This window comes from Pocillopora damicornis, chromosome 1 (assembly GCF_964200805.1).
Source record: "Pocillopora damicornis chromosome 1, jaPocDami1.2, whole genome shotgun sequence".
NCBI classification, from domain to species: Eukaryota; Metazoa; Cnidaria; class Anthozoa; order Scleractinia; family Pocilloporidae; genus Pocillopora; species Pocillopora damicornis.
Genome location: NC_142670.1, coordinates 13,390,001 through 13,412,596, shown reverse-complemented (window position 1 = coordinate 13,412,596; position 22,596 = coordinate 13,390,001). Strand labels below are relative to the sequence as shown.

General features: G+C 38.2%; 3 protein-coding genes across 5 annotated transcripts in view; all 3 read left to right on the top strand.

The window, feature by feature from the left end:
• Nucleotides 1-22,596, top strand: part of LOC149052105 (replication factor C subunit 1-like) — a 255,440-nt gene that overhangs the window by 1,928 nt on the left and 230,916 nt on the right. Inside the window, exons 3-6 of one of the 3 annotated variants that reach the window (XR_016179921.1) lie at nucleotides 168-264; nucleotides 1,401-3,489; nucleotides 3,878-4,167; nucleotides 4,519-4,742. The gene's annotated coding sequence lies outside the window, so the exon portion shown is untranslated. Of the gene's footprint in view, nucleotides 1-167; nucleotides 265-411; nucleotides 3,490-3,877; nucleotides 4,168-4,518; nucleotides 4,743-22,596 lie in introns of those variants that run through there. The other 2 variants (XR_016179915.1, XM_089183117.1) reach the window with 2 other exon arrangements.
• On the top strand, nucleotides 8,968-11,950 carry LOC149052127 (hsp70/Hsp90 co-chaperone CNS1 homolog). Its single transcript, XM_089180271.1, has 5 exons — nucleotides 8,968-9,139; nucleotides 9,276-9,341; nucleotides 10,489-10,650; nucleotides 10,920-10,997; nucleotides 11,727-11,950. The coding sequence occupies exons 1-5, from the start codon at nucleotides 9,073-9,075 to the stop codon at nucleotides 11,948-11,950; spliced, it is 597 nt and encodes a 198-aa protein (XP_089036397.1). The 5' UTR covers nucleotides 8,968-9,072.
• LOC149052126 (tetratricopeptide repeat protein 28-like) lies at nucleotides 13,391-16,810 on the top strand. Its single transcript, XM_089208038.1, has 2 exons — nucleotides 13,391-15,608; nucleotides 15,901-16,810. Exons 1-2 carry the CDS (start codon nucleotides 14,184-14,186, stop codon nucleotides 15,910-15,912), a joined length of 1,437 nt encoding a protein of 478 aa, XP_089064164.1. The 5' UTR covers nucleotides 13,391-14,183; the 3' UTR covers nucleotides 15,913-16,810.

Sequence of the window (22,596 nt, the reverse complement as noted above, 5' to 3'; positions counted from 1 at the left end):
TTTTGATTTTTCTGAGGTGGAAGAAAATGATTTGTAAGAAAGTTGTGCTCTGAGGAACAACACCCCCCCCCCTTGATCTTATCCAGTTGTTATTGTTAGGTCCAAAGAAGTGAATTTATCTCACATTTGTGTGAATAAAAATATGTATTTGTTGATTTTCTGGGCAGAGTTTATCAAGCAGTGAAGGTGATGACATTGCCTGAAAACAAAAACCAAAAGAAAATCAGAAGAGGAAGAAGAAAGAAAAAAACAACATTGACTCAGGTAATGTTTTAGGGTGAACACAAACAGTTTCAAAAGGAACAGATGTTGAGACTCTACACAAACTATTACACCTCTGTTTTTGTTTTAATGGTGTACTGTGCTGTACAGTGTCCTTGTCAATTCCAATTGTAATTTGCATTATCACAGAAACAGCCTCCTGGTTAGCTCAATTGGTTAGAGCGCTGGACTGTTGTGCATGAGGTCGAGGGTTTGAGCCCCAGCTGGACCAACACTCAAGGTCTTAAAATAACTGAGGATAATGTGCTACCTTTCTATAATGTCAAGAAATGGAGAGACATTCTAGTCTTCTTGGATAAGAATGAATAAAACGTAGGTCCTGTCTCCTGCTTCTATTAATTAGTCAATTTGGTTAGGCAGGGGATGTTAAAGAACCCACTCACAAGATTACTGTGATGTGGTCTGGCCTGTTTACTGGGAATTGAGGGGGGGGGGGGGGTCTGGCCTTGTCATTGTTAATGTGGGATCCACTGTAATTGGCTAAATCTGTGGTGGTCTCCCTGCCTGAGATAATTAGGCAAAGCTAAATAAATAAATTAGGGTGTAAAAAGATTCACATATTTACATGTATACATACAACATCTCAATGATGTCCTGACCCTATTTCTAAATTAATCTTACATCTCTGTTAGATTCTGATGAAGATCCTCTTCCTCCAAAAATCAGTTATGTGATTTTTTTCTTGATTTTTGTTCCCTTTCATACAGCTGTAGTTAATCCTTTAACTCCCAGAAGTGATTAACATATAACCTCTCCTTATGATGTCTACACATTATTCAGCAAACAGGTAATGAGAATATTTAAACTTATCAAGTAGAAGCTGCTATCTTGATCTAGTGCCAAGTTCTCATGACTAATTTAGAAGGAGACGTGTAGCAGCTAGAGGGGAGAAATAACAATCAGATCTTAGGAGTTAAAGGGTTAAACTTTTGGACCCTAATATCACCACTGAATCAAGAGTCAAGGAAATGATCACTAACTATAAAAGCTCTTGATTATTTTAAAAAATTCTCCTTGTAATTGCCTCAGAAATTGCTTAGGGAACAGTATGGAGAATATACATACTGATGTCAAGGTGTATTCAGAACCTGGTTCTCTTTCATTCATGTCTCTTTTAGAAAAGCCACATCAGTAAAGAAGGAGGAGAGTTCAAAAGCTATGAAAAGTAGAATATTGACCAATCAGCTTGGACTCAGGTAAAGAAATTATGTCTAATTATTGAGGGTACCTATACTTTTTACGAGAAGTAAATATTTTTTGTTTTCAGGGGAATCATGATTTCAATTGTTTTTCATGAATTTTGATTAAAGATGACATAATCCTTCCATTTCCATCTGAACAGTTTTTTCTTTATTCAAACGCGACCCATGGATGAAGAATTATATGAATTAAATGTGATTGACAAACCATTTTGTTTCCCTGATGAATTTCAGGTTATTTGAAAGAGCCAAACTTGTAGGATTAACAGCTTTATAAACAGGTGAGAAAGAGTGAAAATTTTAATTTGTGAATTTGGCTTAATTCTCTTTTTTTGAATTTCATGTGAATGTGAAAGAATTTTGGATATTTTTCATGATGCATGAAAAGACAATATATTTTTACATGACTGAGTTCTACAAAAGAGTTTAGGGGACTCTCCTTATTGATGGAGTGGGAGGGCTGAATAGGGAAAATAATTTATTTAGTGTCAGGTGAGCTTGAGGTAAAATGAGGTCAGGTTTTTTTTACATCACCTGACCTTTAACCTTGCCTATGTATTAGCTTGCCAAAGAAAAAAAAGCCATCCACTTGATCCAGGGTTGAGCACACTTACCATTAGATCACTGTGCCTTAAATAAAATTTTGATATGATGATGCTTTAATTGTATTTTGATGTGGTTTCTACAGATGAGGAAAAAGTTGTGCCTTAGAAATTAAAAGAGTCTCTTGAACAAACAGAAAAGCCAGCTTCTAAAGAGGTCCAGCAAGTTAATGAGAGGTAACATGCATCGCTCTTTATTATCATATTTGATGTTTCAGTACCAAACCATGGTGTTATTTTAGAACGTAAGATATTGCTCTGGAGAAGCATCTGGCTTCTTAAAAATTGTCCAGGTTAATGTTGTTTGTCTGTTTGTTTGTCTGTTTGTTTGTCTATCCTCTCTCCCATCAAGCATTGAGAATGTTAGATCTGTCATGGGAAACTGTCCTTATGCTGATACATTTAACCTTTGACCCCTAAGAGTGACCAGCATCTAATGTCTCCTTGCATGTGTATAGTATGTGTCTTTAAGCACTTGAATAAGGTACTTGAAGATGAAACAATAACATTTTATGACTAAATTTGGCTTTGTGTAAGATCCAAAAGCTTACTCAAACTTGTAAAACTGGTGGCACATGTCAGTTGTATATGTAAACTTGTCCTCCTATGAAATTAGATGGTTTTTACTCAGATGCACGTTGCTAACAATACTTGCAACAAAACATTACTTTCAATACTATAACCACTCAAAATACAACCAGTACTGTATGTAGAATTTACACTAAACAGTGACTTTGGTGACAAAACGTTAGGTACATTCTTAGTAATTTTAACTTTGACAATCCAGAAAGATGCTGCCACTGTGTCTCCATTTTTCAAAGTAGCAGTGTCTTTCACTATCAACATTCCTATTTGGGACAACTCTTGCCTTGTGAGGACAACTCTTTTCTGTTAGTATGTTTGATATACATGTAACTTTTATTCACTTCAAATTTTATCCATGAACTTTTCAGGAAGTACCAAAGACAACTCTTTTTAGCAAACTGGCTGCCAAAGCTCATTAACCCTCACTTGTAAGCAGTTGACAGTTGTTGGGTTAGGGGAGGGGTAGGTGCACAGATGCTGACATTGATCTGAAATGTTTATGGTGTATCGACAGAGTTTTTTTCATGTTTCACCATTTATAACTTTTCAGTTTGGACAGTATTAGCAGGTCTTCAAGGGAAGAATTAATTATTTGTCTGCATATCTTGAATCATGCACGCTCTTGATAATTTAATTTTTAGGGAGCAGAAAACTGTTTGGATGGACTGACATTTGTTATTACAGGAGTCTTGGAAAGTAATGAGAGAGAGGAGGCCACTGATTTGATTCAAAGATATGGTGGAAAAGTTACCCAATCAGTGAGCAAGAAAACAAGTTATGTCGTTGTGGGACGGGATCCTGGAGAGCATAAACTTTCTAAGGTACATTGTAATACACAGATCAAAAAAGGAAAAAACAAAAAAAAAAACATGAACACCAACATATAGGTTGCACCTTTTTTGTAAATTTTTGTGACAAATCTGGGCTGCGGCTTTCTGCAAAAATACTAGGGAAACTTGCCACAAATTTGCATAAATTAACTAAATTAACGAACAATTCATAAGTCTGTGTAGCAAACTAACAAGAACTGAAAAATTTACAAGTTAGGGAAGAAATTAATTATTTCTTTTGCAAGTCTGTTGGCTTCTGAAAGAGCTGTTCTTGTTCATAGGCATAAGCTTTTATTTCTTGCTGAGGAGGTCATTAAACATTGCTTTGTTTAGAGACCCTTTAACTGATTTAAGGTTGTCTCTTAACTTCATTGAACAGCTAAACATTACTGGACAAGGAAACTATGGTTTCTTTGTTAAGGCTAAGGCAATGTGGAACATTACAAATAGATGAAGACGGTCTGTTTGAGCTTGTCAGAACAAAACCAGGCAATAAGACCAGCTAGGAACCACTAAGTGTGCACAAGAAGACAAAGAAGGAGAAAGCTGATCCAGTGGAGTCCCTCAGCCAGAGAAAAGATCAGTCTGAAGGGGATTTGTCACAACTGAGTGAAAGATCTGTGTCATCTCCAACAACACAAACACTATCATCATCACCTGCACTGAAAGGTGGGTGTTTCAAACCTCTCCAACAATTAGCACAAGAGCATAACTTCACAGTAAATTTAATTCATACTTCAGCTGTATGCCTTAAATTTCCTCACCAGTGAGCATCCTACATGTATTATGCGGTGATTGTACTTAGTGAATATAATCTCTCTTGGGTGCATCCAGGTGCATTTGTACAACTTACTGATGACATAAATACATGTTTCCTAATTCCCACATTCAGAGATACATTTTTTTAAACAGCTGTAACTTATGAACTTTGAGGAATTTATTTCACTCTACAGTTACTTATACATGCAGTTAGTATGTTAGTAATGGAATCACAGTTTTAAACATTTTTATTTTGCACAGCTTTCTTTTTCAACAAAGACCAAGATGGGTCGTCCTTAAAGGCAGCTCTTCTGTGCGGTTCCCCAGGAGTTGGTAAAACCACAACAGCAACACTTGTTTGTGAAGAGCTTGGTTTTACCTTCACTGAAATGAATGCCAGTGATACAGTGATGGCCTTCTGACAGGTTGTCAAATTTCTGTAACATTTGGAATGACTTTGATATTATTAAAGATGCTTCATTCAATCTTCTGTCTTACTAAATTGACTTTCCACTGTAGTTAATTTATTATTATCAACTGAGTTAGTGACGTAAATTACAGCTCTATTTGTCAACTTTTCCAACAAAACTTGTGAAGTTTCTAAGCCGACAAGTCGCCCTTATCATTAATAAGAAAATTTCCTTCACTATGCGTTCGGTTTGTGTGTTTCTTTTGTGATGCAAAAAAAACCTAGGTAACAAATGAGGTCTCGTTAGTTTTGGTTATATAAGTGAATAACCCACATCTCTTACTCACCCGAGTTCCACGTGTGTACTGTAAGTTCATGAGCGAGTTTTTTTGTTTTGGTTTTTTTTTCCGCTTTGATTCGCTTTGATTCGCGGCGCAAACGCAAAGACGATAGTTTGCTCATGGTTTCTAATATGGACTTAAAGACAAAGGAACTCCGGATTAATGAAAATGAAAAGTTAAAAAATGTAGTATGAGGCCCTGTTCAAACTTGGCGTATAAATAGTGAAACAGCATAGCTACAAAATAGAATCACGGATCACGAAATAAACAATGATACACGATTTTCTGTTTCGAGTTCGGTGAGCTCATATTCAGCTTCTTCAATACCGCTGGTGTTACCAAGTGCACCGTTTTGTTACTCTCTTGTGGGGCAAATCACATTTTCACAGGAGTTAAGGTGAGGACAGAATAAGTTAATAGCGACCTAATGCAGTGAATGAGATAAACGGTTATTGACTAAAGATACAAATAGAAATAATTCGAAATATGAGACAAAAGAATGAAAGAAATATTGATCTTGTTTACTCTTCACGAACGCAGGATCGAATCTTAGACCATCGGATTTTGCGATCTGCAGTTCACCCACATAGCTAAATATTTCTCGTTAATGAGCCATGACATACAATGGATACATAAAGGATCATCCTGCATACTGCGAAGATCATCAATGTCGAATGCATAATGACGGGAAATAAATTTTAAGCTCTTTCGTGACAAAGGAAAAAATCATTTTTAATCGCGACCGAAAAAAAAAACCCTACCCGCTAGATCAGGTTAAGCAACAGATTAAATGTCAATGCCGACATGTAGATAAACATACCAGACCTTGAGGTAGCTTATTTATCTTCCCGTGAGGGATTTACGAAGCTGCAGCGTTTCTGATTGTGTCAGAAGTGTGTCGCTTGTCTGTATAAACTATTAGACATTTATTTATGGTCTCGCTTATTGCATCCAAACTCAGCAGACAATTCTGGAGCTCAAAGAGACAGAGAGCTAGGGCCTCAGATTTCTCTTCCAACTTAAAGAAAACTGGTGCAGTAACAATTTATTCGTAAAATTCCTTTAAGATACACTGAGGGTTTCCGTACACACAAAGATGCGTGGAGTACATAGATTTAAAATATTTTTTAATATCTTCCTCGGATATTTCTTTAAGAAGAGTACTTATGGTATTCGCTTTAATTTTTCATAGCACGCGAAACGATTTAAATATGCTTTTCTCTAGATACATCGAGAAGTCAAGTATTTTTCCAGAAAAAGAACTTTATTGGAGCTACTTTATTGCAAGTACCCTTCAGGTGAGGAAAGATAATGAAGAAATATTTAGCATATTATAATCGAAAGACATGAAAATTGGAAAAAAAAGTATATATAAAGAATACATTTTATTGATGTGATTTCTTTAGCTTTGTATCTCCCTCTGGTGATTTCACTGGACGCCTACCCTTTTGACTGCAAAAATATTAAGTGCAGAATTGGCGGGAGTTATTTACAAGAAAAAAGCTTACCGTTATTATTTTTAGAAACTTTATGAAGTTGTCAAGGTGAAATCGGAAAATGAAAATTTGAGAGAACTGTAACGCTAATGGGAAGATGACCAAAACAAATGTGTATCATATTGAACGAGGGATATATCGAGTCGATCACTTGAAGAGAAATTGCATTGGTACAATATAACTCACGGTGTGAATTCATCCTTATCGATTCAGTTATGGCAGAGTGTAACATGTCCTGCTCTAAGGAGAAAAGGGGTTTTGCGGATTGCGAGTGTTTTGCTCTAAAAGAAAACGAGCTAAATTTAAATCACAGAATTAATTAATCGCCATGGAGAAACATGTAAACAAGTAATAACCATAAAAAGAATTTAAAAAAAACAAACAAAAAAAAACAGGCGCAAAAACTTTCTTAAAGAAGAACAACAATTTGATCACCAAACTGGGCATTAGAGGAGGTTAGATCTTTCAAACTCGTGAATATGTTACCTTCATTTTTTCATCGAAATTGTTATAAAGCAAAATATTATTCTTGATATTTTCAGGCATGTAGATTTAACAAATGACATCATTTGGAGAATAGAGGGATTCAGAGGATAACAGATTAACAGGTACAAATCAATTTTCATTCTGTAACTGATTAGAGCTGTAGAGCTCATGTTATTTATAATGAAAGATCGCAATCTCATTTTTCTTGCGGCTGACAATAATCAAATTTAATTTCAGTTGAATTTCCCCTGTTTATTGTTATCAGATGTGAAAAATATTTCAATGGTTTATCTTGTTTGGCTCGTGGTTTAATAGTCCGCACGCGATGCAATTTCCTACTTGTAACTTGTCCCTGTAATATCAATACGTTATCCAGCAAACAAGTAATCAGAATACTCAAAGTTTTATCAGGCAGAATTTGTTATCTTTAACTAACACCAGATTTCTGTATCTACTTTGAAATGAAACATGTAGCAGCTAGAGGGGAAAATTAACAATTAGATCACGGGAGTTAAAGGTTTAACTGTGCGTGATGATTAGGCGGCAGAAGCGGGTGATGAGCAAGTGACAAAGCTAGATAACGTGCTGTATATAATTATAGCTCTCGTCAATATCAAAACCAGCAAATATCTCTCGAAAACAAACGAATTTTGAAACAAAGCTCGAGGTTGCAAAAAAATAGGCAATCCCTACGTTTCTTTTGATATCGTAACATTCGCGATATATAGTAATAATAACGGTAATATGGTTGTTGGTAAAATATCAGGATGTCTTCAGATGTTCGAACTACGTATCTACAAGGTGGTTACTAGTATCATTTCCAACTAGTTATCTGTCATTCGGTTTTATTAGATGTACCTTTTCCGTCATCATGCGTGCGGCGCACGATGACAGACTAAATGAGCACAATGTTTGCGTGTCTACATCGTGCACTGGAAGATAAAACTGTGGGCTCAGTAAACGCTGATATTGGAGCAGAATCCTGTTCTGTGGGGCAAGACCAAATTTCCTAAATTTCCCATTCACTGTATTATTGAAATAGATTCTTTTTTGATCAGCAATTCGTTCACAAATAACTTTAAAGTTCTCTTTGCTTTGCGATATCGAAATGTTGTTGTTTTTTATTTCTCATTTTCATTTCGCTCCCAGTCTACTTCCTCCACCAAATGCTCATATGGCCTGGTAGTGAATTAATTCGATGGCCTACAAGATTAACTGTGGAGGAGTCTGTGTGTTGCGCTTGGCTTTCAATTTGTCGCAGATGAAGTTTCTTGATAACAAGAGTTTTGATGGATAGGACACTTTTCAGTGCCATCTTCTTCAGTCCCTCAAAATAATCTCATATTCAGCGCCTTTTTCGAACTCGAAAAAATAAAAATAATCTGGAAAAGGGCCTGCTACTTCCAGTTATTCAAAATTTCGTGCCTCCTTCCAAAAAAAAATTAATGTAATATTCTCTTTCCTAGAACTTAGGAATTTTTTTTCAAAAAAAGACTATGTCCAGCAATTTTTGATAGCTTTGAGAGAAATTTTCCATGCGCTTTGAAGAAGAGCAGAACTTACACTCGCTTTCAGGAGCCCATAAACGTGTTTCTTTACGCAATACGCTCTCGGGTGTTGGTACTGATTCGTGATGATTACGCAAACCCTTGAAGGAGCTGCTGATTTGAATAGGTTTCGCGAATTCTCCCAGCCCCACATGCGTTAAGGTGAAGGAATGAGAGAAAGAGTCTTTTATTGCATAATTTTTGATCCATGCTTATCCATGCCTACCGGATACAACTAGTTTGTGCATTGCAACTCACGCATTTTGATAAGGGACAGCCTAGAACGACGTTTCATCAGATGAAACTGCGAAAACAAACAATCAAACAAACAAATAAAAACAAACAAGACACAACCCGAGGAACTTGACTGGAGCTGTCACGCAATCACAATAGCGTGACGGAGGAAGCTTTGAGATTCTCGTTCTTCTTGTATGATAAAGTATGCAACGTGTTCTTTAGGTTACTTTTACCTGAGTCTCCTCTGTTCATTCTTAACCATGTAGCGCAGTAAAATCGATTCAATTTTATTTCTAGCTATGGCAGAAAGCAACCTCCCAACAACGGGAGAAGAAGTGGAGGTGAAAAATGAGTTTCCAGGCACAGGTGAGAAAAAGCAACAGGGAAAGACTTACTTATGGTGATTTTGTACTGTTAAGTATAACTTAATTCTGGTGCACAATTGTAATTACACATAGTTGTGATCACTAACAAAGTTGAAATATCTTCTCGGAAATTTCAGCAACAGAGGAAAGTCAAGTTACGTCAAGTGACGCTAAATTGGATGTACACAATGCCCCTTTAGGAGGTAAGAACATCAGGTGAAGCAAGGTTTTTTGAAAGACGCTCCAGTGAAGTTTTTATCACATATACATCAAAATTTGCGTATGTTCTGTGAATGTTTTTTAAAAAGCAGAAGATTGTTTCCTCAACTTTCAAACTTTGTTACCAAAAAATGCAAAAAAAAAAAAAACCAAAGAAAAAACAATTTATTGCTCAATCCGCTCGAGCAGATAGCGTAGACATCATTAATTTTTTTTATAAGCAATAAAGCGGCAAATTTGAACGCGACTTCGCTTTGAAGAGCCGTAAATTAAAGAAGAGTGGGCCAAAATTGAATTCCGAGTTTCAGAAGAGCTTACTTGTAAGATCAACGCACAATGTCCTAGAGATTATCGATCTATTTACAATTTGCACCTAAAATGAACGATATTTGCGTGGTAAAAGTATTTTCCTTTTGCACTTGAAATGGTAGTTTCCCGATCAAATTTTTTCCAGTTAGCCTCCTCGAGTACGTTCTCAATAGACAATTGCTTGTATGGGAAAAACCAAGTGATAATTAAGAAAAAGAGACGCACTTTTCTGAAGGATGGGCAAACTACGAACCCTTGTCACTCTCAGCCCCACGTTTCTTTTTTTATCAGAACATTCCCAAGTTTCAACCTTTTACGGTCCTGGCTTTGCTTTGCTTTACGCATTTTTTTCTCAATAACTCATGCGGTTTTATGTTCTGACTTGATCTTTTGGAAAACGTAACCAAGGTATAAAAGGATTTTGGAGAGTTTCTCGACCAAAATGTAAACCGAACAGACTTTATCTGGTTAGAGCCAAGCTACAACTAAAACTCCTAAAAGCTTGCATACTTTAAAACAAACAAAATGCACAGACCAACTCTCCTGAAGGGCGAATATAAACAAAGTTGAGTTCAAATAGGATCTCCCAGTGAAATTTGTGATATTTTGGAAGACGTAAGCCAGGTGTAAAAGGGGTTTGGAAAGCCTCTCGACCTAAATGTAAACCGAGAAACTTGAACTCGGCTGGTAATAGCCAAGCTACAGCCCAGACTCCTAACAGCTTAACATAAAAGTTCGTTTGGAAGTATAAAGTTGGAATCACCCGTCAAGGGTCGTGTGACTTATTAATATATCATTAACGCTAAAACGGTGTGTTTTCAGGGATAGCGGAAGTATGTCTGGAGAAAGGTAACAAAGAATACAGACAAGGAGAAGCTAATAACGCCATACGCTCCTACACGGAAGGACTTCAAGTGAACTGCAAAGATAAACTACTGAACGCCAAGCTTTACAGCAACAGGGCAGCAGCTCATTTCCGTTTGGGTAGCAATTTTATTTCTAAATATATAAATATCTCATGCAGCGTTACAAGATAATGGAATACACCATCTGCGTCAAGAAAAGGAAGACATTAGAGTCACAGCAGAAAAGAAGCATAGAAAGAGATATCACCCTTTAGCAGATCGAAATTAAGCAAAGAAATGATCCTCGTAAATGGACTGCAATTTATGCAATTGCAATTTTTTTAGGCGTCTTTGCTGCAATTGCATGTGATGACCATTTCTTTAAACCTTATTTCTTGAATTTCACAGCAAACTACGGGGAATGTCTTGATGATGCAACAGTTGCTGTTCAATTGGAACCCACTTTAATCAAAGCTATTGAGAAAGGTGGGGTTTTCAATCATAAGCGTTTAACATTCTTTTTTTTGATTTCGTCAAAAGGGGTTTGTGTTTGGTTGTGGCACGTAACTGCACTTTACGTGTGAATTGTATCTGGTGTGTTAATGTCTGTTAAGTGATGAAAAGCATGACTAAATTTTAATAAGCTCTCAAATACCGCAGCCTGGTTAGTTCACGTTACAGAGCGCCGGAGGTCGAGGGTTCAAGCCCTGGACTGGACTAACATTCAGAGTCTTAAAATATCTGAGAAGAATGTGCTGCCGCCTAAGCTATGACATCTGCAAATGGTTTGGAATTCTTGTCTTGGATATAACCGGAAAACCGTAAGCTCCGTTTCCTGCATCTTCTCGGTAACTCGTGCAGGGGACATTCTAAACCCGGCCAGGAGGCACCTGAAAAATTGTCTTTCAAAAGTTGTAAACTGCTCAATGCAGTCTGCCCGAAAACTTTCCCGAAAAGTGCTGAAAAGCGCATAAGAGCACATTAAAATGAAGAATGCGTTATGTAGATTCATCGTTATCATCATCAATTGAAGCTTAATTGATAGCTACTTTCCACTAGCTCCTTATTGTTCCTTTTCAGTTTTTCCACGAGTTCAAATTTCTTTACTATATTTTTGTTCCCAGCTAAATGACAAATTAAGTCCATTTTATCTATACTTTTATACCTTAACAATGATTTATTACCTCGCACCACCAATCGTTCTCTCCTTTTCAGGAGCCAGAGCTTGTGTCGAACTTTGCTTGTATAAAGAAGCAAGGAGCTGGTTGCATATGGGATTGGCCGTATCCTTTAATGAACGTTTCAAACGTGATACGAGATGCAATACGCGTAATATTTCAAGGAAAATCAATACGTTCCAGACAGATTCTTTTACACATAATGCTAGCGATATTCTCTTATACTGCACTAAGCAGTTTAAAAAGGTAAATTATTCTTAAAGAATTCTTTCGATTATTCCACGAAACTCAACTTGAAAGAAAAGGGCATTTTAACTAATTCCAAGAGTTTGTGCTAAATGCCCCTCATTTTTCTGAGCATCACCATGACGACCGAACCTAAACTAATAAATGCACTTCAGAGCTAGTTAACATTCTCGAATAACTTGAAACCAAATATCTTCAAGAAACCCACATACGAATTATCATTCCATTTTTAAGGTTCTATCCAATACTCTCATTACTTTAAAAATACACATTTTCACTGCATTTAAGAAAATGCGGCCGTCATTTATTTACCCTTGACACGTTTTAAGATTGAAAACAGCAACGAACATCTGCTTCAATTAATGAGGAAAACTAATGTTGAGCTAAAAGGTATAGCAAAGAGTTATTGGAATCTCGGTATCGCTTATAAAGACCAAGGACAGTTCAAAACAGCCATCACCTACCATCAACGTCATCTAGAAATTGCTAAAGAAGTGGGAGACAAGGACGAAGAGGGAAGAAGTTATTGCAATCTCGGCAACGCTTATGACAGTCTCGGAGAGTTCAAAACAGCCATCAAGTACCATCAACGTCATCTAGAAATTGCTAAAGAAGTGGGAGACAAGGACGGAGAGGGAAAAAGTTATTGCAATCTAGGCAACGCTTATCAAGGTCTAGGAGAGTTCAAAACAGCCATCAAGTACCATCAACGTCATCTAGAAATTGCTAAAGAGGTCGGAAACAGGGCCGGAGAGGGATTCAGTTATTGCAATCTCGGCAACGCTTATAACAGTCTCGGAGAGTTCAAAACAGCCATCAAGTACCACCAACGTCATCTAGAAATTGCTAAAGAAGTGGGAGACAAGGACGGAGAGGGAAAAAGTTATTGCAATCTAGGCAACGCTTATCAATGTCTAGGAGAGTTCAAAACAGCCATCAACTACCATGAACGTGGTCTAGAAATTGCTAAAGAAGTGGGAAACAAGGCTGTAGAGGGAAAAAGTTATGGCAATCTCGGCAACGATTATCGACATCTAGGAGAGTTCAAAACAGCCATCAACTACCATCAACTTGGTCTAAAAATTGCAAAAGAAGTGGGAGACAAGGCCGGAGAGGGAAGAAGTTATTGCAATCTCGGCAACGCTTATAACAGTCTAGGAGAGTTCAAAAGAGCCATCAAGTACCACCAACGTCATCTAGAAATCGCTAAAGAAGTGGGAGACAAGGACGGAGAGGGAAAAAGTTATTGCAATCTAGGCAACGCTTATCAATGTCTAGGAGAGTTCAAAACAGCCATCAACTACCATGAACGTGGTCTAGAAATTGCTAAAGAAGTGGGAAACAAGGCTGTAGAGGGAAAAAGTTATGGCGGTCTCGGCAACGCTTATCGAGGTCTTGGGGAGTTTACAACAGCCATCACCTACCATCAACTTGATCTAAAAATTGCTAAAGAAGTGGGAGACAAGGACGGAGAGGGAAAAAGTAATGGCAATCTCGGCAACGTTTATCGCAGTCTAGGAGAGTTCAAAACAGCCATCGAGTACCACCAACGTCATCTAGAAATTGCTAAAGACGTGGGAGACAAGGACGGAGAGGGAAAAAGTTATGGCAGTCTCGGCAACGCTTATCAAGGGCTTGGGGAGTTTAAAACAGCCATCACCTACCATCAACGTGGTCTAGAAATTGCTAAAGAAGTGGGAGACAAGGCCGGAGAGGGAAATTGTTATGGCGGTCTCGGCAACGCTTACGAGGTCTTGGGGAGTTTAAAACAGCCGTCACCTACCATCAACGTGATCTAGAAATTGCTAAAGAAGTGGGAGACAAGGCCGGAGAGGGAATCAGTTATCACAATCTTGGCGTTGCTTATAAGAGTCTAGGAAAGTTCAAAACAGCAATCGAGTACCATCAACGTGGTCTAAAAATTGCTAAAGAAGTGGGAGACAAGGCCGGAGAGGGAAAATGTTATTGCGGTCTCGGCAACGCTTATGACAGACTAGGACAGTTCAAAACAGCAGAGGAGTACTATCAACGTCATCTAGAAATTGCTAAAGAAGTGGGAGACAAGGCCGGAGAGGGAATTAGTTATTGCCATCTCGGCGAGCATTATCTCTGTCAAAGAGAGTTGGAAACGGCAATCGAGTGTTTTGAACGTCGCCTCGAAATATCCAAAGAACTGGGAGACAAGACTGGAGAGGCGTGCTCACTCCGTTCTCTTGGAAGAAGTTTTGAGTGCCTAGGAAATCTTCTGATGGCCTTTGACTATTATCACTTGAGTGTAGAGTTGTATGATGATATCAGGGCAAGTCTTCAACTCAACGATCGGTGGAAGATTTCTTATCGTAATCAGCACCAAAGTGCATACAAAGGTTTGTGGCGTATAAATCTCAAACAAGGTCAAGTTGTAAAGGCTCTTCTTGCCGCAGAGAAAGGACGTGCTCAAGCTCTGAGAGATCTGATGGACACAAGATATCAGCCTAAAGATTCTTCAACGCACAGCGCATCATTTGATTCTCTGAGTTGGGTTCCATTGAATACAGTTTTCATAGCTATTAATGGACCTTGCATTTACTTCTGGGTTCGCCTTAGTGAAGCTAACATCCAGATGAGACAGGTACACGTCAATGATTATAAGTTTGAGGATGAATTGGCATGTCTCATCCAGTTGCTGAACAAAACTGTTCTGAAGGAGATCCGTGAAACAGATACTGTTAAAATCGAAAGTCTTCCTCCTGATTCGCCGACAGTAAAGAAAATGGCCGATGATGTGATCCGAGTTGATGTGAGGCACTCCCAATCAAGTGCTTTAAAGAAGCTGCATGACATCATCGTCGCTCCTATTGCTGACCTGATCGAAGGCAACGAGATAACATTCGTTCCAGAGGGGCAATTTTGCCTTGTGCCTTTTGCAGCGTTGCCGGACTCCAACTCATCATATCTAAGTGATTCTTTCAGAATTCGTGTGCTTCCTTCTTTGACGACGTTGCAACTAATTCATGATTGCCCAGCTGACTTTCACATGAAGACTGGTGCATTACTTGTCGGCGACCCATGTTTCAAACACATCACCTCTGAGGGAGAACTCTTGCAGCAACTTCCAGGAGCAAGGAAAGAAGTGAAGATGATCGAACGTATCCTCAATATTTCCCCCCTTACTGGAGAAATGGCAACAAAACATGAAGTGTTAAAACGAATATCATCAGTGGCGTTAGTTCATATTGCAGCGCACGGTAAAAAGGAAACAGGAGAAGTTATCCTGGCACCAAACACCACAAGAGATAACCCTCAGCCGCAAGAGAAAGACTATCTACTGACGATGAAAGATGTCATGGAAGCTGGGTTGCGAGCACGTCTGGTTGTACTTAGCTGCTGTCACACTGCTCGTGGGGAGGTCATGGTCGAGGGTGTGGTCGGCATGGCGCGTGCACTTTTGGGTGCCGGTGCTAGATCTGTTGTGGTAACCTTGTGGGCGCTTGACGACGAGGGAACCCTGGAGTTCATGAGTTTCTTCTACGATGCACTTGCCAAAGGCAAGAAGGCAAGTGAAGCTCTCCATCAGGCCATGAAGTGTATGAGAGAAATTGAAAAGTTCAAGGAGGTGATTTACTGGGCACCATTTGTACTCATTGGTGACGACGTCAACCTGGATTTCAAGGATATTTCGAAGCTGAAGGAAGTAAATATTCTGTTTACACATTCTATTCAATACAAAGTTACATTAAATCATAATTATTGCTTATATGTTTCAGTTAGGTTACGAATTAATCTTTTGCTCTGGCAAATTGAGATGCAGTAGAATCAAGAGGACACGTTTACAATGGTAACATTCTTTTCTGGAAACCTGATAGGAGTAAAAAAGCAAATTTATTTAAAACAATCCTGTTGTGCAATGTATTATTTGGAGTACTAAGAATTATTTCATGGCAACTCAAATATCCTCCCTAAACTTAGATTCTTTTATTTTTCAGTTAAGGCAGTGAGCATTGGAATCCCAGGGAGTTTTAGGATACCTGCAAACGCAGATATTTGGACCATAAACCAGTAAGCTACAGATGAAATATTTGTCAAGAGTCTTCTTTTCAAAGCAGGAAGAACCAAATGACGGCCAAAGTCAAGTTCAACAAGAGAACTGATTCAAAAGTTGACTTTTTGTTTGTCTGAACTGCTCTTAAGAGCTTGATATTTGATATCCTTCTGAAACTACTGTTTTTTTTTTAATATGATGTCTTGAAATTATCATGACTAGCCATGTAAAAGTTATTTTTAATCTAAGTGTTACCAACTAAGAGGATTAAGGCGTTACGTTTAAGTGGAAGTTGAAACGTCTTGAAAACGTTTTCCACAGTTTTTTTACAGATTTTTCTTAATCGCTTTTCGTCTCATGAGTGATGTAAAGCTGTTTTAGCCATGTGCATGAGTGGAGAATTTCCATGGAAATTAGAGAATAATTAGTTGTCCGATTGCTCGTTTATCTTTTGGTTTATGTCAGATGGAAATTGTGATTAACTTTTAGAGGATTTGTAAACAGTCATTGGTACTTAAAGTAAGTTTCTGCCAATCAGAATTTGGTTTATCTGGACTTAAAATGACAGATTTTGGCCGTAATGGCCAGGATTTAGTCTTTGTGTTAGTTAATTTTCTGAGATTTCTCCTTTAATTTTAAATGCAATAAATTGTGTTATTTTTTACAAGCAGAACGATGCAAAGGCGAAACGAGAAGTTTTATTTTATAATTTTAGTTATGGCTTACAAAGCATTGAAGGAGGCTCAGAATGAGCTGGAAAGTTGAAGCCACATGATTTATTTAGTTTCTCCGATTAGATTGTTTACTTACTATCTAAGTACAATAAACTAACATTTAAATGTCAAACAATGAAACAAGTCGCTTGGTATTTTGTTAGAATGGAAGAGGAAATCAATAACAAATCTGCATCAACCTGCATAAGCCATTTCTTGTCGTTTGAAGTAGTATTCGCTTAATAACTTTTGCCCATTTCTTTGAATAAGTTTACTGAATGAGAGATAAACTTCGATACTACTTCGACTCTATAACTCTTGGCAACCGTTTCTTAAGATGTCACGCGATGCACTTCTTGAGCACGTTATGCGACAGATATGATGTTTTGTCACATCTTTTCGTTTGGAGTAGTGAGCCACCCATGTCTTATTCGCTCAGCCTTTTCCTATTTCCTTGAATAAAGTTATTAAGTGAGATATAGACTTCGATATTTTCAGATTTTATTTCTGCCAGTTTCATTGGCAGCCGTTCCTTGGGATGTCACGCGACGCGTTTTTTTAGCATGTAAAGCGATGTGTTGTTTAGTCATATATCGTTGAAGAGGCAAGAAAAAAGAAATTACCTTTCACTTTGGGAGATGTGCTTTATTCTGTTTATAGAAAGCGTCCTCATCATGGGAGGTACCCTAGGTCGGTATGGTTCGTCGAGTGTAGAAAATATGGATGCTTTTTTTTTTTACACAATTGCAAACTTAACTAAAACAGCATGTTAAAAAAAAACCGAAATTTTCTTTAAACTGACGGCCGACCGATAAGAACTTTTTATGGCTAACGGTTAAAATTGTGGCCATTTTTCTGCTACGGCTAACCCAGACTAACACTAAATAACACCTTGTAGGAGGGAAAGATTTTTAAAGTTAATTTTTCCGCAACTAAGGGTTAAAATTGTTCAATTATTACGCCTGACAGCTAGTTTTTTGACCCATATACGGCTAACGGTTAACCTCATGGAGACCCTCGACTGGGTGACATGCAAGATGTGAAATAAATAGCATATATAACAATCATTTACGAAAGAGCGATGGGAAGGGGGTGAGGGTAGTTCAAGGTTCCGTTCATCTCCCCGGGATGGGAGTGTGAAAATCTATGTGTTTCCCAGGGTGGCATCACAGGTGGGTTCTCGAGAATCTTAGAGCTACGATTTTAGAAGGTAAAGATAAGAATTTTCCTGAAGAATTGCGGGACTTAATTGGCTTCTTTCGTCTGCTTAGACTTTCTCTTCGTGCTCCATAGCCCTACTCCATCTACCCATCTTACAGTGGTTTTGAGTATATAACACACAGGTGAATAGTGCTTTTTGCGTGGGCTGTTGGTTTGGTGTTTATTGCCTGCACGTGTATCGACCCGGGAATCGACTTTCCAATTCTGGCTTGAAAAGAAACATTTACACTTATAGCGGTTTTTTAATATACACCACATTGGTGAATAGAGCTCTTCAAGTCGGCTTGATTGGCTTATTCGGAATGAATAGTCGAACCTGTATTAAGCGGTCGGTTATAAAATTCCTGAATTTTTTTCCTCTTGTGCTTTGTCAATTTCACCACTTTTCAGCGGTGGTCTCTATTAAGCGGTTGTGGTCATCACTGACTGAGTCCTATTGGCCTGTTCAAGTCGTATGGTATGGTTACTTAGGGCGGAACCTCTCGAATAAAATGACGAATTCTCTCTGAAGTACAATTTAATTTTATGTTTGTTGCTCAAAATCAATGTTAGTATTTAGAGTTCAAATGTCCTCAACGCATTGCAAATTAACTTCTTCACAGGACTGTTTGTATCTGACAAATATTACGCAAGAAAATTACGAAGATCATTTCCTTAGTAATTACCAAGAGGTCTAGCTGTTAGAATACTAATTAATCGTTCTGTTTTTACGCTGCATAATCGTTTTGTTGATGTTATTCGATACATTTTTTAGCGATTTTTTAAAATAAGCTCGACAATAAAATGAATGATAAATTGTGGTACAAAATGTTGTTTTCTCGTCTTTTGTTGTTAACCTTATAAAACGGTGATAACACACAGTGATAACACACAGCGATAACACTCAGTGATAACACTCAGTGATAACACTCAGTGATAACACTCAGTGATTACACTCAGTGATTACACTCTGATTACACTCAGTGATAACACTCAGTGATTACACTCAGTGATAACACTCAGTGATTACACTCAGTGATAACACTCAGTGATTACACTCAGTGATGACACTCAGTGATAACACTTAGTGATAACACTCAGTGAAAACACTCAGTGATAACACTCAGTGATAACACTCAGTTACGGGTTGAAAACGATTGCTCGATTGTACCGTCTTCGTCACTATGTGAAAAAATGAAACGGTTAGTTATGAGACAAAAACGACGAGTTTCTCGATGTTATCAACCTCTGGAGTGTATGCCGGTATTTTCGCAAGTACCCGCCGAGATTCCCACGGGACACGTGTTGGGATCTCTCTTGGGATTCCGGTGAGGAGATCTGTACCAGAGAGCCAACAAGAATTCGTCCGGGATCCCCTCACGGATAAAAACGAGCAAACAAAATGGAATGAAATCTGGTTTCGCCGGTAGTCCCACCAATCCAATATTTCAATCCCACCCCACTTTCCGCTAATTTTTTTTCCGAGAAAGATCAGAGGTCTTCACGATGTTGGATTGCGCTAATTGTAATAATTGTACATGAATGTATTCGCACGTGTGAAAAAAATCAGCCTTCACCAAAGCACTCGTGTGGGTAATGCTCACAGCTGTCTGTCAACTACGTATTCTTTCTTGCCGCTGGTTCTTTGCTCCTCTTCCTAACCCACACCTCCCTTCCCAAGTCTTTCCCCTAATTACAGACCTCATTAACTCTTAACATTATTTGGTATCGTGCGCCAATTTTGACTTTCTTACTTTCATAATAGTTAAAGGAAAAAAAATTAACAAAGACAACAAAAAACAAAAACAACAAAAATAAACCAAAAACCTCCGCTTAAAACGCCTAGGCAAACCGCAATATTTATTTATTATTTTTCTCTTTTTCCCTCCTATATACTTGGCTTCTGACCTAACGTAAACTGCTTGCTCTTTTTGTCTGTATTACTTTCCAATAACTGATATATTACCTTTCGAAAAAACCATCAAATTCAAATGTACCAAAGAAAATTAATCAGTATTTAGAATCCATTATCGTTTACAAAGAAATAGGTTTACAAAAAAACTCATCTTAAAATGCAAATGTTACCATTTGCTTCTCCATGTTTTCCAGATAATATAATTCCCATTTCCGAAGCCAGCAATAAAAATCCGCAATTTTAAATTGTTTTTCAATAAGTACTTTGTGTGTTTCCTTGCTCACTTCTCTACCACAATCTAAGTGTTTAATAAAGTTTAGCCCATAATTTAGAGTAGCTTTTATTAGGGAAGTAACATTTTGACTCAAAAAAATTCAAAATACAAAAAACACCAAAAACGACAACAACAATACCCAGATACAGACTGTATACTGTGGTAAAAAACGAGGGAGACCTTTACCCCAAACTATAGCAGATCTCCAGAAAAGTGAACCATAAAGATAGAACAGTGTTCTTCCTTCTGAGTTTGTCTCAAAGTTTTACAATGGAACGTAAAAGTTGACGCTTCCAAGAGTCACAACAGATGCCGTGAAATGGCGGCCTCGGCGGCGGTACTTGATAAAAGATGGGTTGTGTAGGAGAGTCACGGCCAGGAACCAGCGACTGACAAATGAATAGTAACCGACCGAACATAGCTCGCATCGTAAGTTTCTTCTCAATATTACACATTTTTTATCCAAATCTGACTTGGGGAATGGGGTACGCTTGCTACCAAATTTTCCACGTTCTCACACTAATAACGACGCTTAACAAAAGAAAATTATGTGAAAAGATCATTTCTAGTTTTCTGATTGGTTCCTAAGTGCTGGTTGCTAGTGCATAAACAGCACTGTTTTTTAATCTTATCAGGAAAACAAACGTGCCAATTGTCTCTAAGCTACAGTTGCTCTTTCGTCTGCTCGCCCATTCGTGCGTACGCACATCTGTCTGATTATCGATCAAGCAAATCAGAATACTAGGAATGCATCATCCCAGCCGAGGAGTGATTCTGGAGACAGGTTATTTACCCTTTTGCAGGAGCTGGTGATCTTTTTGTCTGTCAATAAGGAACTGAGAGAACACCAGCATCACGGGATGTCTGTGGGTAACCATCACAGTCACAAAACCAAGATATGCGACAAAAGCTAAAAAGAAAATTAAGAAACTTTGAAGTCAGAGTCGAATGTTGTCCAGGATCCCATAGGCTATGCTTTAGTTAGCACAATGACAACTCTATAAATCTTGTGTAACCCTCTCGAACAATCAGACGTGAAGCTATTACGAATCGCTACTAAGCCACTGCCGTTTGCTGCGTTCTAAGCAATTTTTTGGATCTTGTCACTGAGGAATTTCTTCTTTCCTTTCCTTTCGTCGCTGAATCTTATAAACATTAATTTATTGGTTAAAAGCTGTTTTAGGAAATACTGAACAACATGGCTGCATAATAGGTCTGTATGTTGTATATCTCCCTTCATAAAGCCTCTGCTACTTATAAATTGATCGTACTGGATGCGTGCTACGTACCTTTGTCCCAAGCCTGGAAACCCTGCATCAGTGATGTTCGATCGATACGTGAGATTAAAATCACTCCTAAAAGCATGCCCGACGTATATTTCATTGTAAGGCGCTTGTTTCGCTTTATGGCTTAAAGAACGACGAATGTTACATGTGTAGCGCACCTGTTTCGCCTCAAGGCTTTAAGAGAGACGTATATTTCATTGTAGCGCGATTGTTTCGCCTCATGGCATAGAGAACGACGTCTATTTCATGTGTGGCGTTTGTCTCGCCTCATGGCTTGAAAAGCGACGAATGTTACATGTGTAGCGCGCTTGTTTCGCGTCATGGCTTAAAGAACCATCAAGGATGACCTCTGCCAATGCCATTGCTATTGCTCACTCTTTAGTTAAAACATGCCTCTCTCCAATATGTAGGAACTTACGTCGATAAACAAGAAAGAAAGTAACGTTTCATTTTCCGTCCAATCTATTTCAATGTGTGCCTTACGATTTGGAAAATTTTGAATCAATTATCCAAAACAGTGTTTCCTAATTCTTAAACCACAAAATATTAAAATAATAATATACACCACATGCATCTTAACAAAAACTTTCATAATAGGGATCAAAGCCTTTCACCCCAAAATTTGAGCTTCTACCGTGGAACATAAAATGGCATGCGAACATCAAACTTCTCCACCCCTTAGAAAAGAAAAACAGTAAAATAAATGAATTATGATTTCATATATAATAGCTTATTTCTGTAGCAACTACCAGAAATTTTACAACGGGGAATTTTTATGACGTGTTTAAAGCTGGGAAAGCGCCTTTTTACGATATAACAAATGCAGAAGCACACAACCCCGAACCAAACTGATAGTCATAATCATGATTGAAAGTCATTTTTATTTTGGATTGTTATACTACTCGTGTTCCATGACTTAAACCTCTGATAAAGAAATAATATGCATTTCTCTTTTTCTTTTTCCGCCTCCTCCTCTACTCTACCTTGCTTTATATTTCCTAAGACTATCGTGAGCTAACACGCGGCGAGTCCGATGGCCTCTTGCCATGGTAACCCGTCTCCATCGGATCCAATGGAGTCCGTTTGCCGACATATCTCCCCTTTCACCATTTTACTTTGCTGTATATTTTCTAAGTCTCTCGGGAACTAACACACGGCGAGTCCAATATACTCTCGCCACGGCAACCCGTCTCCATCGGATCCGATTGAGTCCAGCCGTTTGCCGACATGTATTTCCACGCGGTCCGCAACT